The sequence below is a fragment of the Vitis riparia genome, chromosome 8 (genome assembly GCF_004353265.1).
Source record: "Vitis riparia cultivar Riparia Gloire de Montpellier isolate 1030 chromosome 8, EGFV_Vit.rip_1.0, whole genome shotgun sequence".
Taxonomy (NCBI): domain Eukaryota; kingdom Viridiplantae; phylum Streptophyta; class Magnoliopsida; order Vitales; family Vitaceae; genus Vitis; species Vitis riparia.
Window position 1 is genome coordinate 1730386 of NC_048438.1, and position 26982 is coordinate 1757367.

At 33.3% G+C, this 26982-nt stretch overlaps 1 protein-coding gene across 3 annotated transcripts; it reads left to right on the plus strand.

Moving 5' to 3' along the window:
* The first annotated feature begins 4758 nt into the window (after positions 1–4758).
* Positions 4759–26951, plus strand: LOC117921325 (protein DETOXIFICATION 24-like). 3 transcript variants are annotated; one of them, XM_034839192.1, is made up of 11 exons: positions 4759–4891; positions 5035–5129; positions 6417–6666; positions 22567–23108; positions 23672–23758; positions 23848–23904; positions 24001–24239; positions 24422–24540; positions 24710–24796; positions 24975–25108; positions 26254–26951. In XM_034839192.1, exons 3-10 carry the CDS (start codon positions 6421–6423, stop codon positions 25053–25055), a joined length of 1458 nt encoding a protein of 485 aa, XP_034695083.1. In that variant the 5' UTR covers positions 4759–4891; positions 5035–5129; positions 6417–6420; the 3' UTR covers positions 25056–25108; positions 26254–26951. The 3 variants fall into 3 exon arrangements, with proteins under 3 accessions (XP_034695083.1, XP_034695084.1, XP_034695082.1); XM_034839193.1 differs by having other exon boundaries at positions 5035–5094; XM_034839191.1 differs by lacking the exon at positions 4759–4891 and having other exon boundaries at positions 4898–5094.
* The last annotated feature ends 31 nt before the right edge of the window (positions 26952–26982 follow it).

Genomic DNA, 26982 nt, shown 5'->3' on the forward strand with positions numbered 1-26982 from the left:
AATGGCTAGGAGCTCCTACTCCAACCCCATAACACCCCCGATGAGCTTAGTGGAAGCCTTAGAAAAGAAATACCTCCCAAAAAGGCTCAGGGATGGCTTATTTAAAATGGGCCTAACAGGCCTCTTAACGCTCTCTCCCAAGCTCGCGCCCATAGACCTGAAGGGTTTTGGGCCCTCAGCCTAACCTGCTCCACCACTTGATTTCGTCCAATCGCTACCTTTAAAAACCTCCTAGCCAATTGTCTTAGGCCCAGACTCAATCGTAGTTGAGTCCACATTAGGATCTTTAGTCGACCTACCCCCTACACCCGCTGTAGTCCTAAGCCTTCTACCACACTCAACCTACTCATTTGACCTTCATTTCTAATTTTCAAATTGAAACTTCTGCACGCTATCACCCACGCGTGCACCACCCTTACCTTCGTCTATAACCTCACGTCCATCTCTTTTAAGTAGGACAGACCTCGACATTACTTGAGACACCCGAGAAAGAGCTTCCCACCACAGACTAATCACCCAACAAGTATTTCCAGCCACCACCTGCAAAGACCCTGGCATGTTCTTCCCGGAGGTTCTTACCAAGATCCGAGCCCACTGCAACTAAGAAAAGAAAGTTGTTTCCTCATCAACAAATATAAACCCTCCACAGCTCTTTCCAATTCTCTTGAACACCTTTTTACTCCAAAGATGAAAAGGAAGTCCTACCACCCTCACCCAAACTTTCTTAGCATGACTATCATTCCAAAAACACCCCACTTCAGGTCCCCATCTTTGCAAGAGAAACTCTCTTTCCTTAAAGCGTCTACTGCCCCTTAAAAATACCAAATCAACTTCACATTTATTTTCAAACTCAAACAACATAAGGGCCCTACCCAACCTGGAGATTTTTAAACCTCCCTTTAGAAACCAACTTTCAAACGCCCACCCCTTCAAGGATGACAGTAGGGGAACGAATTCAAAATTATCACCAAAACAGCCAACCAAGCATCGACTTAGTTGCTTTTCCCTACAAAGCAGTTCTTGGTCCCCTAAATGCACCCATAAGGACTTTCTTGGTTCTCCTGACTTCTCTCTTGCTACTTCTACAAATGTTCCTAACCCTTTCCTATTCCTTTGACACTACACCCCTCATTTTCAGAGGGGGGAACACCTAGATAAACTTTACTAAAAGTTGGAGTGGAAACTCTTAGGGCCCTTAACTTCTTAGCCAACAGAAACCAACCCCCTACTAAGCCTTTTCCTTCTAGAAGTATGAGACAATACTTCTTAGCTTCCACATCTCTCACTAAACAGAGTAGAAACCTACCAGCCTCATTTGAACAACACTCCAGCCTAAACTTTCTTCCTTCTTCTTCCCAAATTTTCAGATGCCTCGAACTTGACTTTCCCCTACACCAAGCTTCCACACCTTCCAACAGAAAGCTTAAGCGATTTTCTCTAAATCTTATCCAAGAGAAAAAGTCTTTGCTCTTTTCCAAAATAATCCCTCTCGGTTTACCTCGAACCACTTCAATGGATATTTCAAATGTCTTGGATTCTACTGGAAACCAACACTTACCACATTTCAAAACTCCTCCCCCTGAAGCACTTTCCATCACTTTGATCACAAACGTCTATTTTATAAATATATATAGACTAAAACTCATCATATAAACATAATATTAAAATAATGTTTTAAAAAACAAATTAATCATAATTTTTTTATAATTTAATGAAAATTTTTCATCTAATTGATTACCAAAAATATAAAATTATTGTGATAATTTTCTGATATTATTAATATATTAATTAAATATTAAAAATTATTCATATATAATTATTTATTTTATATCATTTAATACAATTGAATTAAATGAATTATAATTTTAATATTAAATATATTTTTAAATTAGACATATTACAATCAAATATCATAATATTATTGTTGAATAATATTTGACATAATTTAATAATAAATATACACTTATGAAATTCATATTTTTTATCGAGACATACAATATTATTTTCAAATATAAGAAATTATATCATACATGTATCAATTTCTTGAACAAAACAATTTTAAAATATTTATCATACTTCTAATTTTATTTTTAAGAGTTTTTCTTACATTTTTATAAGTTCTAATCAATTTTAAATCCATCAATATTTTATATCAAAATATTCGTTGATATATCTGTAAAATAGAAGTATCGATATATTCGTAATTACCATTAATTTCATCCTTGGTTATTTACATGGTTAGGAACTAAGATGTCAATGGTGACGTCATGGAATATGTGATGTAACTCTTTTCCATCGATCAATTGAAAACCAAAAGTTTCCCATAAATTAATAATCTTCATTTTATTAGTTTGCTATGTATAAATGTCTTGCAGCTAAGAGTCTAGTATTTGGATAAACCTAGAAATTCAAATTTAGAATGAATATTTGCTGTCATCTTAATGTTTGATAATAATAGGATTATAGGAACGTAAAAGAAAAATAAATAAATAAATTGATAATAATACCTTGGACATATTTTAAAATAAATTTTTTATTTTCATTTATTAGAATTTTTTATTTATTTTTTGTTACTAAATAATAAGATTGGAAAAAATAGTCTTCTATGGGATGAAGGGAGATGGGACTTGATGTATGAAATCCAAGAGTAAAAAAGTAATTTTAAACAATTTTATATTTTTTTTATGGGATGAATGAATTATTACTAGTTACTTGCAATGAATAGAGATCTTACTTATAAGTGAGATTTGATTTCTATCAGAATCATTTTTTATTTTATTCCGAACTTCATTAAATTTATTTAAACATTGGAATGAGGGAGGAATGGAGCGAAATGTTTATTCTCACTCCTCATTTCCACATACCAAACACCCTTTTTCTGTATATAGTTTTAGGAAGTTTACAAATAATTTAGTCTTTTGGCCAAAAAATATAAACAAATAAAAGATAAAAAGAACTCTTACAACCAGTGTAACCCCTTAGTTCCATTTTGCAAGAGGACACTTGCTACCTTATTTATTCATTGGATTTATGAAACAAAAGATTTTGAAAATCACATTTTCTAGGTATGTGTAGTTTTTGGAATGAGGGAGAGTAAGGGTTTGTTTGATAACTATTTTCGAAAATGATTTTCAATTTTTTAAATAGAAAAAAAACATATTTTATAATATAAAAAAATAGAAAACAAGGGTTTGTTTAGTAACCATTTTCAAAAATAGTTCTAAAAAATAGTTTTTAAGAACAGTTTTTAAAATCTATTATATGATGTTTTGTAAAACAAAAGTCTATTTCAAAATTTAAAATGTTTTTAATGTTTTAAATATTTTTAAAATATTTTTTGTGTGGTGTAATAGAAAACTCAAAATAGTTTTTTGTTGTCAAACGAGTTTTCCAAGTTTTTTGTTTTGAAAAATAAAAAACTGTTTTAAAAAATAGTTGCCAAACAGACCCCAATTTTCCGCTCTTAAAAATGAAGAACATAGGTGTTTTCGAATAACATCTTTTAATTATTTTTATTCGTTTTATGAGATCTCTATAAAAAATAATAATTATACAAATATAAAAAATGATTAAAAATAACACACTGCATATAAAAAGTTATTTTTAAAACATAGAAAATAAGTTAAAAATATTTATGAGCTTCTAAAGAAATATTTATTCTACAAAACATTTTAGAGCGATTTTCAAACAAAATTAACCAAAAAAAGTCTAATACTGATAATTAAGTAATGGTTATAACCATATTTTTCAAATCATTTAGAGTTCTTTGTGTCAAACCAACACCAATATTTTTTTCAATTTCTTTCTGTATTCAATGTTTATATTCCTTGTTAAAAAATAGGAAGCTCCAACCAATGGTTTGATAATTAAAATATTTGTAATGTTTTGGTTTAGAAAGAAAAACATGAAAATAGATTATAAATATAATATATTATATTTTGGGTCATATTATGGTTCGGAACTATACTTTTTCAACTCTTATTTATTTATATCATAATCTCATTTAATTGTACTTTTATAGATTAATCCCATTTTTTTTATATCTTCATCTAATAGTGTAAATTTTACAACGTATGTTCAGGAATTGGATTTGGAGTTCGGACGTGTCATGATTTCTTTAAAATTGTATAGGGTATTTTAGATATTCTAATTTGTATATAAAATAAAAATATAAATCGAAAAGTTTAAGATGATGAAGAGATATTTATCAATTTTTTTTATAAAAATTATTGAATAAAGACATAAATAATGAAGAGTCGGTTTAAACAAACAATTTTCTGTCAAATGAAACTCTGATACTATATCTAACAATCAATTTTTTTAAAAGCCGAGGCTTGTATGATTTAAATTCATAATGAATATTATGCTTTTTAAGAATGCTAACCATGACTCGAATCCTCATTGGAATCGGGTCATGACTTTCGGTTAGGAATATATCAATTCCATATTTTAACCACCCTTTATTATAACACCACAACCCACTATTTGTTATACTTTTCAGTGCATGGCTAGGGACTAAGATGTCAGTAGTGACGTCATAGCATTAGTGATTGTGATACTTTTTAATCGATCAATTGAAAACCAGCAGTTTGCCGTGAATTAATAATCTCCATTTCTTTGGTTTTTTTGTGTAAATGTCTAGCAGCTAACAGTCAACAGTCAAAAGCCAAATCTTCCAGGCAAGGAAAGATTATTAATTCTACCAATCATTCAATATAATCTAGTCCACTGGCTCGCCATTCCATGGAAGTGGCATCCAGAATTCAAGGTCTAACCAACTCCGCTCCTTATAGATCACTTTCATCACATCTACTTTTGACCCATCAACCAAATCTATTGCGGTTAGTGTTTTTCCTATAAGAATTCTTGGTGTAGAAGATCACATAGAGAGGTACTTCAGAAGGAAGATTTTAGAATCATTTCCATTTCCCTCTCTGCTAGCTATCTTTTCCTTTCTTCTCCTTCCCAGCTTGCTGTTTATTCTTGCTAATTTTCTTCTCTTTTCTCTTGATTTCTCATTCTCCCGGCCACAAGGAAAATTTTTCACGGCATTGGAAGGAGACGGTTCAAGTTTGCACCAAGCACATAATAGAGGTGAGAAGGATTGAATCCAGCTATCATATAAGAGGGTAAAGAAGTTTTTTAACTCTTGCAGTCACTGTCACTTCTTAGTTCCATTTTGCAAGAGACTTACAGTTGCTACTTCATTTATTTGTTGGATTTATGAAAGAAAATATTTTCAAAGTCAGATTTTCTGGATGACCCAGATGGTACATATAGTTTTTGGAATGAGGATGAGTAAGTAATAAAAAGAACTTTGCAGTCAGTGTCTATCTTTAGGACTATTTTGCAGGAGCTTTTGCATACTTGCTTCTCTTTTTGTTGGATTTAGGACAGGAAAACGATGTGTTCACTTTTCAGCACCATTTTACTAGTTCTTCTGACTCACTTTTGGTTTCTATTAATTAGTACTACCCAGTTTACTTTTGATCCAACACTCCTCTCCTTTGGTTGTGGGCCTCAGCAGCCTCACACATGGCCACGCCTCACCTAACAGTGGCAGTAGAGGGAGGCACCATCTATGAATAGGCAATTTTATTCTCTTAAGTTGTCGATGCGGGCCAGCTTTTGTTTACAATCTTAAACTAACCCAAGTGCACAAGTTTGTCATGGGAAGGCAATGCCATTGAACCATATATGGATTATTGTTTTAAATGTATATAGAATTATTTTTATATACATGTACATATCTTTTATACATTATAATATTATATATATATATATATATTATAAATTAATTAAAATATTATTATAAATAAATTAATTTTAATTATCTTTTAATATTAATGTGTTCTTAAATTAGTATATTATTGCCTAATGTTACAATATATATATATATATATATATATATATATATATATATATATATGTGTGTGTGTATGTGTATTCTTATTTATTTTATTATTTTTGAATTTTTTCAAGCATTTTCACGAGTTTTGATCAATTTTTGTCTCATCGATTTTTTTAGTAAAAATATTCACCAATATTTTTCGATATATTCGTAAAATCCAATGACTAATATATCCGTGATTATTGATGTTTTCATCCTTGTCACTACTAATTAATGAAAGAAAATGTTTTCAATATCTTTATTATTATTTTTATTATTATTAATGATAGCCATGGTCAATGCAGCTTGTTGAATAAATAGTCACCAAGTTTGTGTTATAGGACATAATATGCATATTGAATCCAAATTTTGCAAACTTAAGTTTTTGATAAAATTGGTTGTTTAATGTAGTATCAAACTTAGTTTGATTCTCTTTCTCCACACTTGAACTTATAAAGTTATTATAGAATTTTGAAGCTCAATTCAATTTGATTCTCTTTCTTCTTTTCATGTTCTTATGAATTAGGATTATGGATAACAATATAGAAGAAAGGCTTCTTGGTTCAGAAGCAGAAGGCGAAAGAGATTTGAGGGCAAAAATTTGGGAAGAATCAAAGATGACATGGAGGATTGCATTTCCTTCTATATTGTTTAGGGTAACATCATTTGGAACACTGGTTGTGACACAAGTATTTATTGGTCGTATTAGTCAGCTTGATCTCGCGGCATATGCACTTGTACAAACCATCCTTATACGCTTTGTAAATGGGATATTGGTAAGCTCTTTCAAATACTCTATGTACTTATTTTTATTGTAGCGTAGTCGCATGCTGGTAGCTTATTATTCCTATTTTATATTTTGTCCTATTGTTCCAAATATCATAAAATTCCTTATAAATTTTGTATATATGCTCGTTTTCTTATTAACTTGACTTATTTATAAGTATACTAAATGGTGGAAATTCGATAAAAAGAGTCAGAGTTGATGAAACGATTATTTCATTAGTTTATCATCTATCTAGCTATTTTTTTTTTCTTAAAAAAAAAAAATCTTTTTTGCTTTCTAAATTGTAATGAAGTAGCCATCTTGTTTCTGAGTTTTTCTTATGGAGTTTATTCTTAAAGGTAAATATGTAAGGATGAATGAAATTTGATGAAGTTTGAACATTGGAGGGAATGACTTGAAACGGTTTTGTGTGAGGGACTAAGACATAGGGTATATTAGTAGCATTAGTAAGAAAATGACCTAGGCAAATTTCACAATTATGTCCTTTTCGTTTTTATTGTGTACAATTGAATTTAGTACAATCTTAATTAAAAGGATTTACTATAGCTTTGATGATAACCTCATGGTAAATAGCATAAAATTAACGGATTAAATAACCTAAATTCTTGATGGTTAAATCTTCTAGTTTCACACCTTATTGTTCCATAAAGACAATATGTTTGCTTTGTGACCTACTATTACAACTTTAAATCTAGAAGACTCATATGTACGTATTCTAGCAATTTCTTCCTCGTAAGCGATTTGTGACATAATATCCACCATCTCATATGGGCATGACATGATCATTCATCTCATTGCTCATAAGATACTAAACTCTACATAGTTCCAACTAGGAATTCACTTTGATACCATCTACCATGACCCTTTTGTTGAGTTATGTAGCCTAATTATATTGTACACCCTTCCCCATGACCACAAATTGACCTGTTGCACTATGTTACATGCCTATTGCAATTCATTGCATGTATGTTGAGTTTTAAGAGGTATTTTAGGTATTCAACGCATGTATTAATCTACTATAATTTTCACATTATATAAGGATTATTAAGGCAACCATTTTTCTATAAGAGGAAAAATAGAGAAGAGACAATTAGTTGTAAGGCCTGAGATCATCTTATATTTTTCTTTCTGATCATAATGGAAAATCTATAGTGACAGAGTGGACATAGTTCTCACATTGAGGGCTAACCACTATAAATCACGTGTTTGCTCTATCTATAGGGTTAACCACTATTAATCATGTGTTTGTTTGTTTGTTTGTTTTATAAATAGGGACTTTCTCTTAAGAAATGGTATCAACGCCACATTTAACTAAGAGTAATGGTCGGAGAAGATGGATCTAGGCCTAATATTGACAAGTTCAATGGTATGGATTTTAGATTTTGGAGAATGCAAATAAAAAATTGTCTTTAGTAAAAAGTTGCATCCCTTATTCTTGGAATCAATGTCGAGCACAAATTAGAGTCTCATTGATAAACAAGTGTTTGGAGTCATTTGATTGACACTATCAAAGAACATGGCAATTAATATGGTGAAAGAGAAAATTACAAGGGGCTAATGGAGGTCTTGTCTAACATTTATGAGAAGCCTTTTGCAAATAACAAGGTACATCTCTTGAAAAAATTATTAAATTTGAAGATGGGAGAATGTGCTAATGGCAAAATATCTAAATGAATTTAACATGATTGTTAATCAATTATCCTCAATTGAAATCAATTTCGAAGATGAAGTTTGAGCTCAAAATTCTTTAGATATCACTACCAAATAGTTAAGAGCCTAAGGGAGCAATGGTTGATAATTGTATGGATTCTCAAGTATTTATGAGGTACTATAGATTTAGCCCTATATTTCAGGAAATTGGACTTGGGTCTACAATGCTAAGTTAATGTTGATATAGTTAGTGATAATGATAGCATGAAGAGTAATACTGGGTATGTATACATGATTTATGGTATAGTAGTTAGTTAGATCTTAAAGCTACAAAAGATTATTACTCTCTATACTATTGAGGAAGAATATGTTATTGTGATTGAAACTAGTAGGAATTAGTATGGTTAAAAAGTTTCTTGGAGGAGTCATGTCAAAAAGATGGGAAAAACACTTTGAAAAGGTGAATCTCAACAGTAGTGGAATACACCGAGAAATAGGGGTGAAGGAGAGGTGGGTGAATAGGTGTTTTGACTAATTAAACAAAATCTCAACTCAAATGAGCAAACCTTAAAACTTTTTGAATGTTTTTATTTTCTTCACACAGTCTCAAAAATACAAATTATAAATCACATGCATATATGAATGCAACAACACTTCCCAACAATATTAAAATGTAGTTCACATGCACATGATCTAGCACTCCCACACTCAAATCAACTTAAAATGATTAAAACAAGATCAATATACCTCAAAATGTCAATGATCAACAATTAGAAACAACTTCAATGATGGTTCATAGCCATTTCTCTTCATCATTTGATCAAATAGTAGAAAATCAAAATTATAATAAATTGGTGAAACCAAAAACTAATGTTAAGAAGAGAAAGAGAGACAATGAGACACCATAAATTTATGTGGAAAATCTTCGAAAAGATAAAAAACCACGGGCTTACTACTGATCGAAAATATCCAATATGAAGAATAAAAACCGAATACAAGGTTTTACCTAGCTCAAGTCAACCAATTCTTCCCGGACTACTAGACTAGTACCTTCACTTTCAGCTTCTCACCTTCTTCTTCCAAAGCACACTTGGAGTCTACACCAAGTTCGATCTCGACATCTTCTTGAATTCACAAAAGAAAAAAAATGGATTTTTGCACAAAACTAAGAGAATGAGAGATGAATGTTTCAGAAATCAACCCATGTTCATTTTCAAAAAATCCATTTAAAAAAAATTCTTAAGAAAATTGGATGGATTTTCTTTGTAGGTAAATACCCTTAAAATGGTGAGGAAAGAAAGACTCTTTCACGGCTGTTGTAGTCACCACCTCTAGAAATTGGAGAAATTTGATTTTAAATGAGAATGAAAACCTTAATCCATGGGCTGAAAATGGATATTAAAAATAAGTTAGCTAGATCGATCTGTCCCTGCACCTGGATCGATTTAGAAACAAGGGAACAAAAGCCTTACACCAAAAATATTTCTCCCAGTTTTCTTAACACATTTAAAGATGAAAAAAAAAAATCTGGATTGATTTATATTCAATCACCACACACTCGGTTACATACCTTGGCCTCTTAGCAAAGTCTTAATCTTCAAAGGTCAAGTAGTCCAAAAAGGGATTGGTAAACCCTAGTTAGGGGACACTTAGGAATTTTGTCCGGAATTGCCAACCTATATAAACACTCATAATCTCTTAATTTGGCAATTTTAGGACAAAAACCTTTACAACACGAATGAGTGCAAGTAAGTAAACCCCACCCAACTCTCATACAAGACCACTCATACACTCAAAATCTTACCAAAGCTACTATAATACCTACAAATGAATCTCAAGAAAAACATTAATAGCACCTATACATATTACCAAGACACTTTCACAAGTTTCAAATGAATTGACATAGAAATATCCACATATATCCACAAAAATCACTTGTCTAAAGATAGTCAATATGCATTCATGAGTTCAAAACCATGTCAAATATCCATAGATATATACAAAAAAAAGGTGATCATGATCAACATATCAAATATCTAAAGCAACAAAACACAAAGAAACTATCATGATCAACTACATGTTATAACAATATCCACGTAAAATGTAAAATGTCTTCCATTATTTGTCCCAAAAGGAGACAAAGATCACTTAAGAGTTGTCCAAAACAAGCAAAGTATATAAAACTAGCAAACTGAACATGATATCAAAAGGAAGTTGTCCAAAAAGATAACTAGCAGCTACACGGCTAAGTTAGAAGCTTGTGGACAAAGTCTTCAAGATCTTGCAATTGATCCATGTTGCATAGCATTTGTCCATCAATTAGTGAGAAGTCTCTCTCCATATGAGATTGGAGTTGAGAAATCTATTCATACAACAAGGTGGGTTGTATAGAAATTTTCTCATCCAATGCATCAAACTTAGCACAAAGTTGAGTTTAGACACTTGAATCTGAGTCACCTTCACCAATTTGGATCTTAGCTCTACGATGACACACATTCTTCTTAGAACTAAGGGCACCCTCAATCCGTCTCCGACTTCAATTCCAAGATGAGGTATCAATGGGACCCATTGGTTTGAGAAATGAAGAATGTACAAGAAATTCCACCCAACTCTTTGGCAAATTTTTGTGATTAAAATGCTAAAGGAAAGAACCTTCTTTTTAGACACGAAAGGATCTCCTTGACCAATCATCTCATCTAAGATGCAAGATACTAGGTTGATGGGTTCCTAATGAAGAATACAGGACAAGATAATGCAACCCTTCTTACAAATATCTGCTCGATAAGAAGATGGATAAACAGAGAATGTCAGAAAGGTCGCCAACACCTATGCAATATGAGATATGCTACTAATGTGTACAATTGAGACTAGCTGAACTCAAACCTCTCGCCATAAGTCAATAGACACTCTATCCAATAGCTAAGAGGTGAATTCCAATTCACTCATAAAGGGTGCTTCAACCAATAGGATGCCTAAGACTTCAGTAATCACCTTTGGAGTGACTTTAACAACAATTCCAAAGAAATTTGACTTTAGGTAGGACTCATCCAAGTCGAATAAAACATTCGAACAATAGGAGCACACACAGTCCTAGTGAAGCCTGCAAGATGAATCCAACCTAGTTCTACAAACAGTGTTGGAATTGGTGTGTCAAGAAATGATTTTAGATGAAGTCGTTTCTTAACAACAAGAGACCTCTGATGATAAACCTTAGTGTATAAGTCTCTACATAATTGTTCCAAGAAAGCATTGAAAGGAATCCTATCTATGGAAGTTTTCGCAGGAGCCTTAGGGATACTAGGAGTCTGAATTGGTGGATTGATGGGTAAATTCTCATCTCGAGCACCTTTTGGGGTCTTAGAGGATGACCCTTTAACTAGGGCCTTGTTTCCACGACCTTTCAGAGGTATAGTTTTGAAAACACGTACTCTAAAGACCAGTAGAGTAGGAAGACCCGATGCCCATTCAAACCCTTGCTGGAAAGCTTGAGTAGAAACCTAATATAGACACACAAGACTAGTGGAGGATGACAAACCTGTATACAGAGAAGTAGTGGTTGCCAAAAAAAAAAAGATCCTGTAACGGAAAAGACACAACCACAAGAAGAAGAACACACAAAAATGGTGTCAGCAACAACAGATGGAGCACCAACTGACAACAAATGCCGGAACACAGGCTGATGAAAGTAGTTAGATTGAACGTGTTGTTTTGAACAATGGTCTCAAGGGTAGATTGCGATTTTTGGCTGTGACAATAGGATGTAATCCTGTGGCAGGACGCTGAAAAGATGCTAACCGCAAGTGAGACGCACAGTTTGGCAACAAAAGGTGAAAAAGATGTGTTGTGCAAATGATGGAAATGACGTGTTGTGAGATAATTCTAGCGAAAAAGATCGAAAATGGCAAAAAGAAAACACCACCAACAAGATAAGGAGCATAGTGTGCTAGCTGTGCAAACTGCTATTAACTTAAGAAGATTCCGATGGAAATGACTGAAAAAGAAAAGCTGGCAATGGCCGGAAAGGAGATCCGATGACACTCGACATAGAAAAGCATAAAAACTAGAGTGATGAGTTGTGTTGAACAGAAATGGCAGAGAGCTTCGACAATGATATTTTTGCCAAAAGTGATCGGAATGAAGAACTAGTGGTGATAGCTAGAGAGGATGTGCAAAAATGAATGATATCTTCTCTAGAAGAAATGACTTAGGGCTTTTTAGAGAAATGAAAGAAAAAAAAAATGCAATTTTGGGGATTTTGACTTTTTCACCTTTAAACCATATGAGTATAATCAGTTAGGGACAAAAATTGAATTTTTCACAAATGCATAAGTGGTATCGATCTTGGTGGATCGATCAAGCTTTCAATCGTGAGCTCTTAGTTATACACAATCACATAGGTTTGAACATGCCAAATTTGAAAGAAAAAAAGGCTAAGTGTGTGAAAAATAAGGAATAAATGGTATCAATCTTGGTGGATCGATCCAGGATTTGTTCAAGGGCTCTCGGTCACAAGATTGTGCACATAGTGGATCGATCCACAAATTTAGTAAATCAATCGACACCCTATTGAAAAACGACTTAGGCAAAAACTGACGAAAAATCATAAGAAACACACCAACAAGCTTTCCAAAAATTGAAAATTGATCCACCAAAGTTGATATACAATAGGATGACATACTTATCTTTCAATCAATGAGTTAGAATTGATTCATATTGAACAAAAATGCTTCAAAGAACTTAACAATAGACAAAATTAATAAACATAGAGATTGAAGAACCTTTCAAATTTATCAAATGAATTAGTAAAAAACAAATGATTATCAACACTCTAACAAGTAAACTTAAGCTCAAAGAAGACTTACTCATGACACTATAAAACAGTGAGAATGTTAATTTCTTTCCACTTATGAACATATATCTATCCATGAGGCAAAAATCATTTTCAAGATAATATTCCAAGAAGTCAATTTGCACCTCTCTTGGCTGGATTTCTATTTAACTCGACCCATTTACACCCCTTTAACAAAGTTCATACCTCATTTTCTTTTCACATTTAGCATTAAAAGAAATACAAAGATATAGACTTTACCCTTAAGATCTATTTTTTTTTTTTTTTTTGACTTGAGGATCTCTAAGGATGCCTTTACAATGTAACAACATAAGATATATCCTACTATTGCAATGAAGGCTTTTTAATTCTTGAAACATTGCCAATGAGCCATAACCATTCCGAGAAACTTCATATTTCTTTCTTTTATTTTCTTTTCCATTTTTTTTATACTTAATTTCAAAGAGAGGGCAAACAATCAAGGAATGATCATCTCAACCACTCAAGGAATTTCCGGGTGACTTTTCTCACTCTTTAATGCTCATTAAATAGGTATAAGTTTACATTTAGACTTTAAAGAGCATTATTCACCATTTATGCAATCACAAGGTTCAACCATGAGCTTTTACTCACTTAAAAGAAATGAAGCTAACCTTTTGTGGTTTATCTAATCAAATAAAAATAGCAAGGATTCCATATCATGTTTATCAATCAAGCCATGTAGATAAAGACATCTTGAAGCTTTTAAGATCATTAAGAGTCAATCTAACTTTTAAAGAAAAGAATAAGCATGTCACTCTCATGAATTTAGCAATTTTTGAAAATTTATGAAAAATGGAGAAAATATTGAACCAAAACATAAAGAACATCAACTTGATGACATTTAGGAACTTGGGAACACAACTAGGACTCAAAGATATGCAAGAAGATGTCCAAGATAAGTTCTAGAGGAAGTTAGTTGAGTGTACATAAGCCTATGGATCTTCTAAGCGATTCAAACCTAGACACATCCAAAGGTTTAGTGAGAATATCAACAATTTGACTCTCTATTGGAACATATTCCAAGGAAACAATTTTGTCTTCAACTAAATCACAATAAAGTGATGTCTAATGTCAATGTGTTTTGTTCTAGAGTGAAAAATAGGGTTCTTGGAGATGTTGATGGCACTAGTATTGTCACAAAACACAATCATGGTTCATTGGTCAATTCCATAGTTTTTCAACATTTGCTTGATCTATAGAAGTTGAGAGCAACAACTTCCGACAATAATGTATACAACTTCAACTATTGAGAGTGAAATAGAGTTTTGTTTCTTACTAATCCAAGCAACCAAGCAATTTCCTATATGAAAACAACCACTTGAAGTGTTTTTCCTATCATCCACATTTCAAGACCAATCAACATTAGTGTAACAAGCTACATCAGAATGAGTGTCAAATGAATACCAAAGGCCTAGCTATAAAATACCAGCAATGTACCTAATAACGGGCTTAAAAGCTATGAAATGAGATTACTTAGGACATGCTTGATACCTAGCACACGCTCCAACACTAAAAGCTACGTTCGGTCTACTAGCAATGAAGTATAAGAGGCTACCAATCATGCTCCTATACAATGTTTCCTCTACTCCTTTTCCAAATTCATCCTTACTTAGCTTTAGATTGGTAGGCATTGGTGTCCTAAAGTGTTTGGCCGACTCAAGTCCAAACTTCTTACCAAGTTCCCTAGCATAATTGGATTGGGATAAGAAAATCCCATTCTTGAGTTGTTTCACTTGGAAACCAAGAAAGTAGGTCAATTCCCCTACCATGCTCATTTCAAACTCACTTTTCATCTCTTTGGAAAAATCTAAAGCACACTCACTGGAGATAGACCCAAAAACTATGTCATCCACATAGATTTGTGACTTCGGTCATTCAATTGGAAATGCTTTCTTGGAAACCACTATGATGAGGGACATTTGAATCCCTCTTGAACACTCTCTTGCCTCCTTGTAACAACCTATTTCTCAAAGTGAATGATTCATTCATTAGGTTGGTCAACTTTCTTTGAAAACTCTCAAACATCCTAGCATAACATCTATCAATGGTGTGTCCCATTTTAGTGCAATGAGTGCAATGAAGTTTCAGTTTAGAGAGAGTTTTCTTAGGGAACACTCCTTCACAAGGCTTGACAAAAATTGTTTTACCACTATTAGGAGTGGTAGTTTCATCAACAAAACCTAATCCTCTTTTGTCAAATCATTTTCTTCCTAAATTGATCAAATCACTTAGTCTTTTAGAGCTAAGGTGTGACTCATTTTTCCTAAGACTCAACTCATTCTTAAACACTTGATTTTCACTCTTCAATTCATCACACATTTTCTTTATGTCAAAGTGTTAATTCTCAAGAAAGAAAATCTTATCAAGCAAAGACTTTTTTTCTATCTTTAAGGTTTTAATCTCATTGATTAAACTATTTTTAGAAGCCTTCCACTCAACTTGTTCCTATTTGAGACATAAGCACTCCTTATACCAAGTCTCATATTCAAAGTCAAAACTCATCTCATCACCATCGGTCACTTGACTCACAAGACTCACTAAGAACCTCTTTCTTGAGTGGTTCCTCAATGACACTTGCCACAAAGCCTTTGAAATTAGCATATTCATCACTTGCATTAGATTTTCTTTCACTTGATTGACATGATTCTGTGTCATGACTTGTGTGGCTTTCTTTCCTTTTTGCTTTGAGGAACATTCGGTGGCATAGTGCCTCTTTCCCCCACACTTGAAGCACTCAACCTCAAGGTCCTTTTTAACACTCTTGTCTTTCTTTTTATCTTTTACATTTGATTTTCCCATTGAATTGTTCCATGTTTTAGCATCTTCCTTGGACTTCTTCTTATATTTCCTGAACTTCATGTATTTTTTTTTTATTTTTTCTAGCAAATCTAGCAACTTCTCTATCCAACATTTTCTCATCACCCTCACCTTTGAAACCTAAGGACTCCTCTTTAATGGCATTCAAGGCAATGCCCTTTGATTTACTAGGTGATCTAAGAGTCATTTCAAAGGTTTGGAGTGAACCGAAAAGTTCATCTACTTTCAAGGAATCCAGATCCTTGGACTCTTCAATGGCGGTGACTTTTGCTCTAAGTCTCTTCAGAAGATATCTTAGAATTTTTCTAACCACTTTGGAGTTAGGAATGGACTCACCTAGATTAAAGCTAGAATTCACAATGTCCATCAATTTTGCATGAAACTCTTCAAAGTTCTCATGATCTTCCATCATAATTGTCTCAAACCTAGAGGTCAACATTTGAAGTTTGGGCAGTTTCACGACATTAGTTCCTTCATAAGTCACTTCGATGATATCCCAAGCCTCCTTAGCCGAAGTACATGTGGCTATCCTACGGAATTCATCTATGCTAATGACATTAAAGATGGGATACATGGATCTAGCATTGTTCTCACTAGCTTCATTATCACCTCTATTGCATTCCAACTTAGGCTTGATAATACTAGTTGGTCTACCTTCTCTATCCAACACCTTAGGTGGAGACCAACCAAATTCAACAACATTCCAAATTTTTTCACTTTACATTTTGAGAAAATATTGCATTCTCGCTTTCCAATGAGAATATTTTTTTTTCCAGTTAAGAATGGTGGTCTCCCAATGAAAGCTACCCTTAATGAGGTTTCATAATTGAGATTCAAGGATCAAAAATGATTTTTGCTTTTAAAAACCTGCTTTGATACCAATTGAAAATGTGAATCTCAATAGTGGAATACACCTAGAGAGGGGGAGGGAGGAGGGTGAATAGGTGTTTTGACCAATTAAACAAAATCTCAACGTAAATTAGCAAACCTTAAAACTTTTTGAATGTTTTTCTTCTCTTCACACAGTCTCAGAAACAAAAATTATAAATCACATGCATATATGAATGCAAATAATATTAAAATGTAGTTCATATGCACATGATCCAACACTCTCAAACTCAAATCAACTTAAATTAAATTATGATAAAAACGAGATCAATATACCTCAAAATGTCAATGATCAACAATTAGAAACAATTTCAAAGATGAGTCATAGCCATTTATTTTCATCATTCAATCAAATAATAGACAATCAAAATTATAATAAATTGCTGAAACTAAAAACTTATGTTAAGAAGAGAAAGAGAGATAATGAGATACCATAAATTTACGTGAAAAATCTCTGAAGAGATAAAAAACCAAGGGCCTACAACTGATTGAAAACATCCACTATGAGGAATAAAAACCGAATATAAGATTTTACCTAACTCAAGTAAACCAATCCTTCCCGGACTACTTGACTAGTACCTTCATTTTCAACTTCTGACCTTCTTCTTCTAAAGCACACTTGGAGTTCGCACCAAACTCAATCATGGTCTTTTCTTGAATTCGCACCAAACCCATGCATACCTAGAATAGTCATCAACCATCACCAAAATGTATTTCTTGCAAACTAAACTCTCAGTTCTCATTGTTCTCATTAGGTCCATGTGTAAGAGTTCTAAAGGTTTAAAGGTCAAAATTTCATCAACTCTCCTATGTGTACTCTTAGTTTGTTTTCCCTTTTGACAAGTACCACAAATAGGATTAGAGGGTTTTCCAATCTTAGGAATCCCTTTGATGACTTCATTATTAGCAACCTTCATCAAGTCATGGTAGTTTAGATGACCCAACCTACGGTGCCACAAATCGATTGATTCAACTTTTGAACTACCACACACAAGGTAAGAAGAAGAAGAGATAGAAGGATTTTGACAAACAACATAACAATTATCTAAAGTTCTCAAACCAATCATCACACAATTTCCATTCAAATCAAACACTTTATATAAATTTTGTGAATATTGAACATTGAACTTCTTGTCACATATTTGACTAATGCTAATCAAGTTAGCTTTCAATCCTTCCACATACAAGATTTCTCCAATGCTAATCATATTTGACTTTTTTTTTTCTCTCTTTAAGGTTTTAATCTCATTGATTAAACTTTTTTAGAAGTCTTCCTAATTCGTCCCCATTGTAGTCATGCCATTTGATTCTGGATCAAACAGGTGTAATCAACAAAATTTATAAAACCTAAATCACCTCACACTAGGGTAGCATAACTAATAAAGTATAGTGGCTCTAGGATCTTCCACAGTGATGGGTTTTCATCGTACAATTGACTTAATGAAGGAAATAAAATGATGTTTTTTCTTATGAAAATGGAATTGTGGTTGCAAAGATTGATTTTAAGTTAAGCAAAAACAATAAGTGAAATTAACTACAAAGAAAAGGTCTCTTGGAGCTTTAGGTCACTAGGATCGAGTTCCTTAGGCAAAGGGGGAGATTCCGGATCTTCTCCTCGCGTTGGGGATAATAACATAAAGGATGGTTATCTCCCGAACTGGTTTTATATTTAGCAATTAAGATTTGATCCAAAGGTTTCATGGAAAATGATAGTTGCTTCCCATTAATGGATTCAAACACTAAAGATTCTTACCTTGAACCACCTTCCAATGGCTCGTAAATGATAACTAATAGACATCCATGGATCTAACAATAAGCATCCATGGAATCCGAAAAGCTTACCAAGTATTGGCCATTCAAGGTGCTTTTAAGGGATTTAAAACTAAACCTTAAAATAAAAACCATTAATGGTGAACAACTACTTTCATTTAAAGTAAGGACAACTTCTATCTTTGCATTCAGATCCTTCACCTAGCTTCCCTCACTCCAAGAAACGTAAAACATAGCCACTCATCCCTTGAGAAATCATCCTCAGAGGTTGTTTGGCTAGAAAGAAAAGTGAAAACAAAATGAGAAGGAAAGACAGAGCAAAAGCTCTGTATATTTCTTACTACGGGAATTTTACAAGTGTTTAATGAAAAACATTCATTCTCTCTCTCTCTATCTCTCCCCTTATATATAAGCTACCTAAAAGATATATAAAAAGATATAAAAGAAAATATCTAGGTTGGTCACAAGGAGAAACTAGGAAATTACACAAAATATCTGAAGATAAAAATCTAACGGAGTCGGTGCACAGGAAGATTTCACATACCATGCGAAATTTGGCATGGTGTGCGAAATCCTTTGGCTGCCTCAAGTGGTTTCGCATGGTGTGCGAAATTTCGCACAGCCATGCGAAAATGCTAGTAGTTGGATTTTTTCCTCTGGTTTTCTTCCTTGCATCTTTGATTGGCTTGGAAAATGGCTATGAAGTGCTCCAAAGCTTGGATTCTTCATGTATTTGAGCTTCAACTTGTATTGCCATGGATTTCACAAAATTCTCCCTCATTCTTGGCTTGTTTCAATGATCAAATAGCTACCAAAAACACCAAAACTTGTCAAAAACTTATTAGTAACCCTTGCTAGGTTCCTTAATGTGTTAATTGAGTTAAAAGGTATTAACTACTACTCAAAAGTATTTAAAACAGTCAGTTTCAAGCTATAAAAGAGTACTTTTTGAGTAGTAATCACTTCCACTCAACTTGTTCCTGTTTGAGACTTAAGCACTCCTTATACAAAGTCTCATATGCAAAGTCAAAACTCATCTCATCACCATCGGAGTCACTTGACTCACAAGACTCACTAAGAACCTTTTTCTTGAGTGGTTCCTCAATGACACTTGCCATAAAGGCTTTGAAATTAGCGCATTCATCACTTGCATTGGATTTTCTTTCACTTGATTGATATGATTCTATGTCACTCCAAGTGACTTGTATGGCTTTCTTTCCTTTTTGCTTTGAGGAACATTCGGTGGCATAGTGCTCATTTCCCCCACACTTGAAGCACTCAACTTCAAGGTCCTTTTTAACACTCTTGTCTTTCTTTTTATCTTTTACATTTGATTTTTCCCATTGAATTGTTCCATGTTTTAGCATCTTCCTTGGACTTCTTCTTATATTTCCTGAACTTCATGTATTTTTTGAATTTTCTAGCAAATCTAGCAACTTCTCCATCCAACATTTTCTCATCACCCTCACCTTTGAAACCTAAGGACTTCTCTTTAATGGCATTCAAGGCAATGTCCTTTGATTTACTAGGTGATCTAAGAGTCATTTCAAAGGTTTGGAGTGAACCGAAAAGTTCATCTACTTTCAAGGAATCCAGATCCTTGGACTCTTCAATGGCGGTGACTTTTACTCTAAATCTCTTCGGAAGATATCTTAGAATTTTTCTAACCACTTTGGAGTTAGGAATGGACTCACCTAGATTAAAGCTAGAATTCACAATGTCCATCAATTTTGCATGAAACTCTCCAAAGTTCTCATGATCTTCCATCCTAATTGTCTCAAACTTAGAGGTCAACATTTGAAGTTTGGGCAGTTTCACGACATTAGTTCCTTCATAAGTCACTTCGATGATATCCTAAACCTCCTTAGCCGAAGTACATGTGGCTATCCTATGAAATTCATCTATGCTAATGACATTAAAGATGAGATACATGGATCTAACATTGTTCTCACTAGCTTCATTATCACCTCTATCGCATTCCAACTTAGGCTTGATAACATTAGTTGGTCTACCTTCTCTATCCAACACCTTAGGTGGAGACCAACCAAATTCAACAGCATTTCAAATTTTTTCACTTTACATTTTGAGAAAATATTGCATTCTCACTTTCCAATGAGAATATTTTTTTCCAGTTAAGAATGGTGGTCTCCCAATGGAAGCTACCATTAATGAGGTTTCATAATTGAGATTCAAGGATCAAAAATGATTTTTGTTTTTAAAAACCTGCTCTTATACCAATTGAAAATGTGAATCTCAATAGTGGAATACACCTAGAGAGGGGGAGGGGGGAGGGTGAATAGGTGTTTTGACCAATTAAACAAAATCTCAACATCAATTAGCAAACCTTAAAACTTTTTGAATGTTTTTATTCTCTTCACACAGTCTCAAAAACATAAATTATAAATCACATGCATATATGAATGCAAATAATTAATATTAAAATGCAGTTCATATGCACATGATCCAACACTCTCAAACTCAAATCAACTTAAACTAAATTATGATAAAAATGAGATCAATATACCTCAAAATGTCAATGATCAACAATCAGAAACAATTTCAAAGATGATTCATAGCCATTTATTTTCATCATTCAATCAAATAGTAGACAATCAAAATTATAATAAATTGCTGAAACTAAAAACTTATGCTAAGAAGAGAAAGAGAGATAATGAGATACCATAAATTTACGTGAAAAATCTCTGAAAAGATAAAAAACCAAAGGTCTAAAACCGATTGAAAATATCCACTATGAAGAATAAAAACCGAATATAAGGTTTTACCTAACTCAAGTCAACCAATCCTTCCCGGATTACTTGACTAGTACCTTCATTTTCAACTTCTGACCTTCTTCTTCCAGAGCACACTTGGATTTCGCACCAAGCTCAATCATGGTCTCTTCTTGAATTCGCACAAGAAGAAAATGGGTTTTTGAGCAAAACCAAGAGAATCAGAGATGAATGTTTTATAAATCAACCCATGTTCATTTTCATAAAATCTATTAAAAAAAAATTCTTGGAAAACTTGGATGAATTTTCTTCGTAGGCAAACACCCTTAAAATGGTGAGGAAAGAAAGACTTTCTCACAGCTGCTGCAGCCACCACCTCTAGAAATGGGAGAAATTTGATTTTAAATGAGAATAAAAGCCCTTAATTCAATGGCTGAAAATTCATATTAAAAACATGTTAGTTGGATCGATCTGCCCTTGCACCTGGATCGATCCAAAAACAGGGGAACAAAAGCCTTGCACCAAAAATATTTCTCCCAACTTTCTTAACTCATTTAAAGATGAAAAAAAAAAACAGGGTTGATTCACATTTAATCACCACACACTCAGCTACATACCTTGGCCTCTTAGCAAAATCTTAATCTTCAAAGGTCAAGTAGTCCGAAGAGGGATTGGTAAAACGAGTTAGGGGACACTTAGAAATTTTTTCTGAAATTGCCAACCTAGCTAAACACTCACACACTTTATATTGTAATAATTAGAGTGTTGTTCACTTAGCAAAGAATCTTGTTTATCATACCAAGAGAAAGCATAAATAGATTCGATATCATTACATACAACCAGTTTTAGAAGGTAGAGTTTTGGTTCTTGAGAAGATTTAAGTATGTCAAAATCAAAACTAATATGATAATGAGAAGTAGTAGAGAAGTTGAAGTTTTGTTCAACTTCAATTGAATTTGTCACTCAAGGAATGAGGAGTTGCTGGCTATAGGAGCCATTTAGTGGTGGCTTACTCTCTAAGTATGAAATTATTGAATTGTGTGGAGCTTAATTATACTACTCTTTCCCATGATTGCACATTGACCTATTGTGTTATGTTGCGCGTGAGTTCCTAATAGAATACCTTTTATTTCATTCATTCATTCATTCTTCTTTTTTATTATAGGTGGGCATGTCTAGTGCAACCGAAACTCTTTGTGGCCAAGCATTTGGAGCAAAGCAGTATCATATGTTAGGAATATACTTGCAACGCTCATGGATTGTTGATGCTACTACTGCAACAATTTTGACTCCTCTCTTCATCTTTTCAGCTCCCATATTCAAATTACTTGGTCAGGAAGAGGACATAGCTATAGCTACTGAAAATATTTCTCTATGGTTCCTTCCCTATCTCTACTATATGGTTTTTAGCAGGAGCATCCAAATGTATTTGCAAGCTCAGCTCAAGAACATGATTGTGGGATGGCTATCTACTTTCTCATTTGTGCTTCATGTGTTCTTGTCTTGGCTCTTTGTGATTGTATTAAAGTTTGAGATTCCTGGAGCAATGGTTGCATTGAACATATCTAGTTGGTCAATGGTCATTGGAGCATTTGTGTATGTGTTTGGAGGTTGGTGCCCTAAAACATGGAGAGGATTCACTACTGTAGCCTTCACTGACCTATTGCCTGTGGTAAAGCTCTCAATATCATCTGGTGTGATGCTTTGGTAACCACTGATCACCATACATTTTAGTTTACTTGCTATAATATATTTTTCTCTCTTGCTACATATATGCTTTGTTCTTATAAATAAGAATGATAGGAAATATACATTCATTTGGTAATGATTTCAAGTGAATACTGCCGAAAAAAATGGTCTTCTTGCTGCTAAATTTTCTATTATGTTCTTATAAAGATGATGATCTCAAGTGAGTACTACAAACAAGGTCATATTTTCAAGCAATAAATATACTAAAGATAATTTTTAAAAGGTGATAGAGATGGAAAGGTAGATCATGCACATTCTTGTCATGACATGGGAGAAAACATATGTTCTGGATATATCTAATATCGAATTTCCACCTTGTTGGATCAATGACTTTGATAACCTAGATTAGATAATAGGAAACAAGATTAGAACCTACTACAAAATTCACCTGTGCAATATTTTGAACCGATATGCATTGAAAGTGCTAATGCACTTTCCAATATGAAACTCATTGTTTGCACAACAAAAAATCTCATTCATTTTTAGTGCTAATCTGCAATATTTTTCCTTATCTTCAACAGCTTACAGTTGTGGTATTATGCTATTCTACTATTATTGGCTGGATATCTGAAAAATGCAACAGTTTCCATATCTGCTTTCTCCATTTGGTGAGGCTTTAACCAATTTCTTGATCTTATTTATGTATGCAACATTACTTTTTCTTGAAGGAATTACATTTAAGTTAATGACTTTGCAGTCTCAATATCAATACATGGGAAATGATGTTAACCCTTGGCTTCCTGGGTGCCACTAGGTTTGTCTTCTATTACCAATTAACACCACACACCTGCTTCCTCTAGCAATGGAGTAGCCTATTTCCTTCTAAAAAAAATTATCTTTGTGTTTGCAGTGTGCGGGTATCAAATGAGCTGGGAAGAGGAAATTCTAAAGCTGCAAAATTTGCTATTAAATACATCTTAAGTACTTCAATTTGTATTGGAGTAGTCTTCTGGATTTTGTGTTTAGTCTTTGGTCATGATATTGGATATTTGTTTACAAGCAATGAAGAAGTAGCAGAAACTGTTTCAAGTCTCTCCGTCCTTCTCGCTTTCTCAATCTTGCTTAATAGTGTTCAACCTGTACTCTCAGGCAAGTACTTCTTCGTTTGAGTGTAAAATATTTTGTTCTTATTCCGTGATGCTTACATTCATGATGGATCAAGTCAAGAGCTTCATCTTAATAGTCAAGTAAATATCAAACCATATATTCATGCACACATAAAAAGTTTCCCAAATTTCTGTTTCTCTAATCTTAAAATTCCTTCCTAGCAGGGGTGGCCATAGGGTCTGGTTGGCAGAGCAAGGTTGCATATGTAAATATTGGTAGCTATTATATCATTGGGGTTCCATTAGGAGTTTTGCTTGGCTATGTGGCCCATCTTTCAGTCAAGGTAAGAAGCCGATTTGATGGATTAGCAGTGGTGGAATCCACACTGCATCTAATTAGCTTGAGAGTTTCCTTAGTTCCAAGTATTTATATCTCTCATGAGGGCATTTAAGGTGTCCCAATGTATAGACAATGAAAAATCACTTGCATAATTTCTTCTTTGATTTTTACAGGGAATGTGGAGTGGAATGATATGTGGAGTGGTAGTGCAAGGAATGTTGCTAACTTATATGATATGGAAAACCGATTGGGATGAGCAGGTAGATGAAAGAAGAGAAATGGAGTTGTATAGTAACTAATATCTTACAGTTTTCGCATCGATATTGTCATATGCCTTGATGCCTTCGAATCAAATTAATTGATGTGAAAGAATTCAATTTTGATATGGATTGAAGGGTCATGTATCATTTTATAACAATCGCTCATTTCTTCTTACAGGTTAGAAAAGCATCAGAACGTCTCAATAGGTGGTTCTTGAAGCCTTCAGAGGAATCTAATGAAGGCCCCTCTCAAGCCTAAAAGTAGTGAAGAGGAAGAAAGAGATTAAATGACAAGAAGTTGCCTTAAAAACTGTAAGCAAAATACTGATTTTAGATAGAATGCTTGATGACACTAATTCCTAACCTTGTAATGAGCGTAGTGCTATTCACTTCTCAGTTTTTTTTTTTTTTTTTAAAGTTTTATCAGACTTGATTTCTGATTAATTAATTCAGTATTTAAATCTCATACATGTGTTTCCATTGAGAGTTTAGAGCTATGTTCAGTTCCTAGAAAATTTGAAGGAAAATGCAAGGGAGAGAAGATATAAAGATAAAGTAGAATGAAAGAAAAGTGAAAAAAAAAAAAATTTAAGTCAGTAAATCATTTTTACGTGTTATTTCAAACTCATTTAATTTATTTTAACTCTTTAATGTGAAGATTAAATAATTTGAAAATGTATGAATTTTTAATTAATTTTAATTATATTTTTTTCTTTAATATTTTTCATAGTATAACTAAATATGAAAATCATTTTCGATCCCTAAGCATTTTTTTATTTCTTTAGAATATTTCGAAAATCAAACATAGTCTAGATTTTTTAACTCTCAATAGATCATGGAATCACAGTAGCAGTTTTGCATACATGCGGATATTAATGTTATATATGGTACCACTTCAGTATAATACCAAAATTAAACTCTTAGATCGATTCTTAGATGATTGTAAAGGGTCAACCTTAGTTCTACAAATATTAATAATTCATCAGATATGCATACTGCTTGATCGTTAAGAACATTTTGGATTCATTTGATCAACGGTAGAATACCGTTTTAATTCAATTTTTCACTCTACTTCTAACCAATCCAAACTAAATAATTAGTTAGAGAAATATCTATAACCGAACCAAACCAAATTAATCTCTCTCACTAAACCAAACCAATCCATATGATGATGAATTATGCTGGGTTAGTTATGTGAATTCTCACAGTAAGATAGGCCAATTCAATTCTTAATTCCATTTATCAGTATGGATAATATACACTGAGCATAGGCTTTATAGGAAAGGATAATGAGCCAAAAAATGGTAGAAATATATAAGCAGTAACTTGTGCTTAACTGTTAGATGATGGATTGCATAGTTGACTCATGATTTGTGCATATTGATTTTCCTCCTAATTCTCTTGAAATGCTACTTGATATGTTCCTTAACCAGAGATGTCTATGGATTGATTTGTAGGATTGTCATTCTCAACATGCTCCCTCAAACTAGCCTGAGCGTGGACACCTAGTTTGCTTTTGAATGCTTGGAAGGTATCCTTGGCTAATGGCTTTCTAAAGATGTCAACAGGGATGCATCATACCGTGTGATAAGATTGCCCATTACAACTTTTTTACCTTTCGAAATGATAGTTTAGCTTAATGTGCTTTGATCGCACATGAAAGATCAGGTTAACTGACATATGAAGTGCACTAATGTTGTCAAAACAACTATGGTGGTTGTACTAATATAACTCCAATGTCACAAAGAAGGAAGGTTAGCCATGTTATTTTAGCTGTTGTGGAGGCCTTGCATCAATATTTGACTTCAAATCCAGATCGGGATATGATGGTGTATTTCTTTGAACACCAAGAAATGTAGTACACATAATCTAGTGGTACTTCTTCATGTGGTAGGGCAACCAACCTAATCAAAGAGTAGTAGGATTTTGAGCAATACAATGAATACCAAAATTTTGTGTCATTTAGGTATCTTAGGATACACTTTATTGGCTTTAGATGAATGAAAGTAAAGTTGCTAAAAAAAATGGGAAACTTTTGTTGACTACGTAAATGATATCAGGCCCTATAAAGGTGATCAGGTATTAGAGCCCCTACATTGCTGTAAGAAATTGTTGCATCTACAGTTTATGAATCACAGGGATGAACTTTATCTTTTATTATCATTGGTGTAGCAAGGGTAGAACTT